Source organism: Chaetodon trifascialis, chromosome 6 (genome assembly GCF_039877785.1).
Source record: "Chaetodon trifascialis isolate fChaTrf1 chromosome 6, fChaTrf1.hap1, whole genome shotgun sequence".
Classification (NCBI taxonomy): domain Eukaryota; kingdom Metazoa; phylum Chordata; class Actinopteri; order Chaetodontiformes; family Chaetodontidae; genus Chaetodon; species Chaetodon trifascialis.
In genome coordinates, this window is record NC_092061.1 from 967,236 (window position 1) to 975,156 (window position 7,921).

At 47.6% G+C, this 7,921-nt stretch overlaps 1 protein-coding gene across 1 annotated transcript; it reads right to left on the bottom strand.

The window, feature by feature from the left end:
• Window positions 1-481: 481 nt before the first annotated feature.
• Window positions 482-7,591, bottom strand: ercc6l (excision repair cross-complementation group 6-like). The gene is made up of 3 exons (XM_070965324.1): window positions 7,368-7,591; window positions 5,231-5,275; window positions 482-4,570 (listed from the first exon to the last, which is right to left on the bottom strand). The coding sequence occupies exons 1-3, from the start codon at window positions 7,421-7,423 to the stop codon at window positions 793-795; spliced, it is 3,879 nt and encodes a 1,292-aa protein (XP_070821425.1). The 5' UTR covers window positions 7,424-7,591; the 3' UTR covers window positions 482-792.
• Between the last annotated feature and the right edge of the window lie 330 nt (window positions 7,592-7,921).

A 7,921-nucleotide genomic window follows, 5' to 3' on the forward strand; every position in this document is an offset into this window, starting at 1 on the left:
GAATCGCATCAATCGATTGATTATCAACAGACATTACCAGCGTTTTGGCTCTTTTTAGTCATTTAAACTTTAACTCAGATTATAAGCGCAACTAATGAACAAATCAGTCATTTAGGCTAAAACATTTCAGGAAATAACGTCCAATGTTCAATGACTTTGAAGCCTGAGGCTAAAAAACTTTAAAGACTGTTCTTCAGTCAATCAAACAGACAATGAATTGATGACTTCAACCATCAATTCATTGTCATTTTTCAGGTTCCTGTTTCTGAATTGTGAGGCTTTTTCTTTCAGTAAATTAAATCTCTGGGATTTTGACCACTTCTGAACAAAACACGTCACTCAGGCAGAGGACATCTGGGACAACAGAAGATTAGCAAGGAAGGCTATGGTTAGTTAGGAAATATATCCATTTGACTTTATAATACATATATCGATCTCCTGCACGCTGAGAAACTGATGTGAACTCAAAGAAGCTGCAAATACAGATAAGAAAATTTAATTTGAGCTTTCTCTGTAAAATACAATATATACAAGAACAGATGAAAGAGGCAAATGTGCTTTCTGGACTGAACAGACGAGGAGAACTAAAATGTTCCAGTTTAACCATGATGGATGAATGAAACAGACTCAGCGTGTAACCAGGTGCAGGTCAGTGAACAGGTGATTCGGCTAAAAGCTCTCGTACTGCGTTTTGAAGCGCAGAACTAAAAGGAGGAAACCGTCTGTGTGCGACATTATTGCTGATCTCAGCTTGTGGAAAAGCTCGTCTTCCACTGCGGACCGTTCCAACAGTTAGCTTCTCTGACTCAGCTGCCGGTACAGCTGGATGGTCATCAGCTGGATTTCAGGGTCTCCGGGTTGAATGTCAATAGCTCTCAGGAAGAAGCTCAGGGCGTCGTCCAGCTTCCCGTCGTTGTAGCTCGCCCTCCCTCGCCCGACCAGGAAGTCGTAGCCCTCGTCCTCGTCCTCGGACATGACGACGTCTTTTGTGCCGTTTGTCTTTGCTCTTGCGTCGACGCTGTGCTGATCCCTCCTCTCTGAGGAGGCTAACTCAGGCTCGTTCGGTGAATCGTCCAGATCGTTGCTCATTTCCTCTCCTGACTCATCAACACCATCTGCTGACTCAAAGTCTTCTTCTTCCTCCTCCTCCTCCTCCTCCTCGCCCTCTGTGTTTAATGTCTCTCCAATAGTCTCCTCCAGCTGAAACTCATCATGAGTTGAACTGATGATGTTCTCCTCTTCAGCCTGATCAGAATGTCTCTCTGAAAAGTCATCATCATCATCATCATCATCATCGCCTTCATCCTCATCCTCCGTGTCCTGCTCGGGGCTCTTCATGTCTTCAATGAAGGACTGGAGGAGGGCCCGCTGTGAGGCCACAGAGGTGTTTCCTCCGATGCTCTTCCTTGACCGGAGAGGGGTGGAGCCAGTGGGCATGGATTTCGGTGTGGAGGCTCCGAGAAGCTGGAAGGAGTCGTCCAGTTGTCTCCTGCTGAACTCCTGCCTGTCACAATCATCACAATCGTCTTCGTCACTTTCAGAAATCACTGCTGCTCGTTTCTTCCTGGTGGTAACAATGGAGTCGTTCATGGACTCGTCCGTCTCAGAGGACTGGATGTTGCTGAGACTCTGCCTGAGCGCTTCTGTCTGATGTCTCTCTGAAAGGGATTTGTTCACGTCAAAGCTTCCCTCCAGCTGCAGCTGTGAGAGCAGCTTCCTCTCCTCCGCTTCCGTCTCCTGATCATCCAAAACATTGAGGTCTGAGAACATGTCGCTGTCCTCCAGCTGTAAGTTGAAGTTGCCTTGGAAGGATTCGAGGCCTGCGCTGACTCTGGACGATGTGTCCGCTTTGAAGCTTGAATTGGACGCTCGTGAGACAGAAAGCACTTTGTTCTGCAGGGGTGTGCCATGGAGACGCTCCAAGTCCACCTTGGAGTCATATTTTGAGTGTGAAGGTCCGTTTAGCAGATGTTCGTCTGCTGCGCCGTACGCCAGGCCGGCGTCACTCAGAGCAGCTGCAGTCTCAGACGCTGTAGACTCATCCATCAGTTCTTGAACTGACGCGTCGGCCGTATGTCCGGCTGCAGCATCAGTGGCCATCAGAGACTCCTCGTTCACCTCCTGAGGAGACGCATCTGCTGCTTCCACAGAAGTGCTCTCCTGCTTGACGGACTGGAGTTTTGGGGAATCCAGGCTTACTTCTACAACATGCTGCTCTTCTGTCGTACTCTGATCGACAGTTAAGTCAATAACTTGGCCGCTCAGATTCTGCTGACAGTCTTCCTGGCCAGAACCAGACTGGTCCAGCTCCACCACTATCGGTGAGCCGTTACAGCTGCTGTCCTGCTGTGGATAGGAAGGACTTGGTCTTGGATTTCCCATTTTTCTCTCACGAGAGCGCTCGCTGTTGTTCTCGACTGGCTGTCTGAGCCAAGCTGGTTCAGTGCTCGATGCCATGCTCTCTGCCAGCTGCAGCTGTAGCTCTGACTCAGCCTTCATCAGCTCCTGGGCCTTCTGGACCCTCTCTTCGATGTAGTGGTACGCCTCTTGGTCCTCTGGGGCCGTGTCATGGTTGACATTGAGGGAAAACATGAGGTCGTGGTCAGAGATCCCAAATATTTCCATGGCATGCAGGTGGGCGATGTGCTCGTCCAGGTCCGGGTCCGTCCGTCTGTGCTTGCAGTGCAGCGCCTGAAGCTGCATCTGCGTGGACGAGGAGCGCGTGTCCTCCAGGAGGAAGAGCTCCTTCAGCTCCTGCTTGCTGAAGTAGCGGAAAGGGTTCTTTTTATCTCCGGTGCTCTGCCTGACGAGGGAGTCCTTGAAAATCTGCCGCCTGTAGATTTTCTCCTCCACAGTTCCACAGGTGATCAGCCTGTAGATGACCACATTCTCAGTCTGGCCGATGCGGTACGCCCGGTCGACAGCCTGGGCGTCTGTGGCCGGGTTCCAGCTGGGATCGTAGATCACGACTCGGTTCGCCGCCGTCAAAGTGATGCCGACTCCTCCGACCTGGGTGGTCAGCAGGAAGACAGAGTAGCGGTGGTCCGTCTGGAACAGAGTGATGCGCCTCTCTCTCTCTGCGATCTGCGTTATTGTGCCATCGAGCCTCATTACTCTAAAGCCTCTGTTGCCCAGAATGCGTTCAATGATGTCGAGCACCTTCCTGTAATGAGCGAAGACGAGCGTGCGGTGGCCTTCCTGTCTGAGCCTTTCAAGAAGTGCAAAGAGAAAGACCAGTTTCCCAGACTCGGATATTAAGGCGTCGTCAGGGACGTTGGCAATGCTGTGAGACGTGTCTGTCTCTGTGTCCTCGGTCTGCTCGCTCTCAGTGGTGTTTTTCTCCAAGCCTAGCTTGGCTATGGCCGCAGCAGAGAGCAGCCTCGGGTGGTCGCACAGCTTTTTCAGAATGCCTAATTCAGCTAGAGGCGACCTGCTGGTCATGAGCAGCTCCTTGATGTGGTCCAGTGAGATGAACTGTCTGTAGATGTCTTCCTGCACAGAGCTCAGGTAAGTCCAAACAATCAGGTCGTTCTTTCTTGTCAGCGTGGGCATGACAGCTCCACAGTCCACGGGAGGGTTTGGGACTTGGCTGGCCTTGTTGTCTGAATATCCCTCTTTGTTTGCTTTGTTTTTCTGCACCTCTGATTTGGTCCTGCGCAGGAAGTGGGGCTGTATTATGGCCATGAGGTTCTCAGACATCCGGGAGCCCAGAGCCATTTCCCCTGGAGTTGCATCCTTCTCTCTGGCGCGGGTGATGGGGTTGTCATACTCGGCTTTGAACGTTTTGGCTGTGCCGAGGAGAGTACCTTGGCAAGCGAAGTCGAAGAGAGCCCACATCTCCGTCAGGTTGTTCTGGATTGGAGTACCCGTGAGAAGAACTCGGTTTTTTGAGGGTATGGCGCTGGCACTCTTTGCCGTTTTGGTGGTCGCTGTTTTAATCTTGTGTGCCTCATCCAGGATCATATAGTCCCACGTGAACTCTCTGCCGTGGAAAGACGACAGCTGCTGCCAGTTATTCATCAGCATGGTGTATGTAGTGATGACAACGCCGCCTCTCCTCTGAACTTTCTCCAAATTCCTGGTCCTCTCCCCTTTGCTGGCACCATGAAACTCCTTGACCCTCATGCCAGGAGTCCATTTGGCAAACTCCTTGGTCCAGTTTGTGATGAGTGAAGTTGGCATGACCAGCAGCGTGTGTTTGACCAGCTCGTTATCATACATCCCAGAGAGGAACGAGATCACCTGGATGGTTTTACCGAGGCCCATGTCATCTGCCAAGATCCCACCTTTCAGGCCGTCTCGGTAGAGGCTGTATAAGAAGGCCACTCCATTCCTCTGGTAGTCATACAACTTGTCATGCAGATCTTTGAAAAGCATCAAACCGCTGCCGTTCACGTCTACAAACTCTTCATCGTCATCCTCAGAGTCATTCTGAGAAATAAGTTCTTCAATTTTCTTAATCCTGCTTTCAAGTTTCTGACTCTGGTGAATGTTGTACGCCAGCTTGAAGAACTTCAGCGCACTGCTCATGTCCCCTTGTCGGGCAACATCTTTACCGTCTTTAATGAGTCTGTGAGGAAAAAAACATGACAGTTATTCAGAAGCCAACGCTGAAATTTAACGACAGCTACAAGAACCTGTTTCAGGCCACTAACATGAAGAGGAACATCAAGGTACACTTCAGATTCAACAATAAAGCCGCAGGATAAAATAAGGCTTAAACAGCTGATTTATCACATTCACGACAAAACTCCAGCTCAGAACGACTCGTTCACATCAGGCGGGGCTCAGCTTTCTGACAGCTAACACCAGAGTGAAGCACTTCAGTCACAGACTATGACAATACGACCGGTTTTTCAGTGTGACGTGAGAAGACTGAAGCACAGAAACAGGTGGAGCTGGACTGGTACTGGTTCCCGCTGATGCAGAGGTTTCTGCACTATGGACATGTTTATATTGAAAATATAGGAGAGGATGGGGGCAAGGGGGGGGGTTGACACAACTGGAAAAAAAACATGTTGTTCATGGCTCCATGGCACTATTTCATTTATTTTCTTCATTTTTATCTGCGTGTTACTGAAACACATGATGGCAACATGTACAACCTGTCGTTTTCTTATATATATACGTATTTGTTTGAAGGGAACTTCATTGTTAGCGTTCCAATCAAACAGGCCTTTCCAGGCTGTTACATCCTTAAAACACAAACATGTTCATTTCGGAGAGCTACCTGTGGTATTCTTCCATCTTGTCATCTGTATCCATGGACAAAGACCTGGTGAGACAAAGACACAATTAGACTGATGTCTCTGACATTTACAGTCATCCAACACAAGCTGCATCGACACACATTCAACGCAAGACAATTTTTATGGGAATAAGATCAAATACATTCTTGGAAAAATGACTAAAACACTGAAGCAGTTGAAGTCGACCCATTAAAAAGTTTAATATCTCTGCAGAAGAGCAGCACATTCAAAAAACTGTCAAAACCAAAGATGCTGAAGTTTGAGTTTCACGTTTGGAAACACCACGTGAATCACAGCGTGCTCGACACTCGTCCAGGGTTTCCTTAGACGTTAATCTCTACGTCTCAAATAGAATAAGATGATGAGGAGGGGAACAGGAAGGGGCTGAGTGTGCAAACACGCCACAAACACACCGCATGACGAAACAGCCTCTGCTCTCTGGAAACGACTCTTTACCAGGAGAATCCAGCGCGTTCCCCTCCCTCCGGTCATAGCGTCCGCTTGCTCTGTGAGGGCGGGGCCTTCAGGTTAAACGGGGGGGTGTCTTCCTCTTTAACGGTGAGGTCTGTCTGTGCGGGGGGAGCCTCTCATGTCGTCACACACTGAATAACAATCTGAGCCTATTAGTGGACGTACACTGACGGCACACACACCCAGAGGGATCCCACCGCAACCCAACAACAAGCTCCAGTGTCCATGTCCTCCCGTCCATAAACACAGATAATATCGAGCTGGAATTTTTCCCTTTTGTCCAGGACAATGATGTCCTCAAGGACACGTGAACCAGCACCAGCTGGAAACTCTGCTCACATTACTTTCACTGATCGAACGCAGGTCAAACTGAAACAAACGAATAAGTCAAGGACAAAGAGCAGGACAGAATGTCTTATTTGGTGACGAGTAGGCCTGTTTAAAAGACAGGTTTATGTCAAGACAACATACAAGTGGTATGTCCACTGTTTGCCCTCTGAAGCACATAACACACAACAATAAATATTCAAATAGTTCAGATTTGTGTACTTTTTATGAAATGTGTATTTTCCTTGTGGATTAAAGTTCAGTTGTGAAAGCAGATCGACCTCATTTACCTCCTCATGTCAGCGCATGATAGTCTGACAATTCAAAACGCAGTGGTACGAAGTAGTCTGATCCTTTACTGAAGGAAAAGTACTATACAACAGAAAAACACTCCAAGTCCTCCATCAAAAACTGGAGACGTACTATGAGCTTCATGCTGTCAAAGTACTGGCTGTGGACTGAAATGTCTCCTGTGACTCTGATATATCAGACAATGAACACTGATTAGTCTGTTTCACATTAAGTCTTCATCTGAAAAGTAATCAGTCCCTAAAGCTGTGAGAAATGAACCAGAGTAAAAAAGCTCCTCTAAGCGTTTCCGTCTGACCTGCAGCTAAACTTCAGTCCTGCCTGTCCACGTCTTTATAGAAACGCAGCTGTTTCTATGACTTTTGTCTTTTCATCCACACAAACAGTTTTATGTCCCCGAACACGAAACTTTAGTTAAAGTCAGACATTCAGAGACTGCGTCTGTCTGTGGACAGCGTTCATGTCTCAGCACGTTTCACCGCAGGTCGTGCAGATTCTTCTTCTTCACGCTGATGGCTGATGAACGCGGCCTCACGCTGACGTTCATATCGCCACCTGGTGGTCTGAAATGCTCTTCACAGAGTTTCGATTGATTAAAAAACTGCTCCGATGGACGGGATTGGTTTGGGTTTTCACCGAGAACGAAGGAGGAAAACCCTGTTTTAAGAAATACCCAGACGTGGGGATTAGGCTTGAATTTACACCACTGGAAAAGAAAGATTAAAATACGACGTAATTACTTCAAAACTGTCGCAGATATCAAACATGTGTTTAACTAGTCCAGGGTGATTAACGTTAGTGAGTCCAGTTATAAATCGATCATATCGATGTCAACGTTATATATATAAAACGTGGTTTTCAGTGTCAAAATCTAAAATCCCTTCAAACACATATCAAACCTGAGCAGAGACAGCTAGCCTCTCCGTGTGTTCGTCAGTGGGACATTAGCACTGATGCTAACTGTTAGCCATTAGTAACACCGACATTAACGGTAACTTCAGCGTTACTTACTTTTCTAGTCTCTGAGAAACCTCCGCAACGTCGCCGTTATGTCGGGAAAAATCCATCCTGACGATGTTTGCTCCTCACGGACACAGAAACACACCAAACCCGGTCTTCACGCGTGTTTTTCACCAGTAAAACACAGACCTGAGGCTGCCCGAGGACTCCAACTGTGAAGTTTGCGTTCAGTGTTTGAAACAACAACTTCTACCCCGCCATTTTTCCATCCTATCGGAGAGGACGCTGTAGTGACGCTAAGATGAGGTTATCCAATAGGAAAAACATACACATAAGTAGGTGGGATCATAGCAAGCCACAGCCAATGAGCATCGCCGAGCCAGGCCGGAAGAGGGAAGCTGTTCTGCCATTTCAGTTTGTGGTTTTCAGGAAATTCCAGCTTTGGAAATTTCTTTAAATTCATCAACTCAGATGTGCATTTTGAATTAATTGAATATAAGCGACATCAATATATCCCCCAAACAAATGTATGGCCATGATTTACAGCTGACATTCATTTACAGCCAGAAAGAAACAAAGAAGAAAAATAAGAGTATGATTGGTTT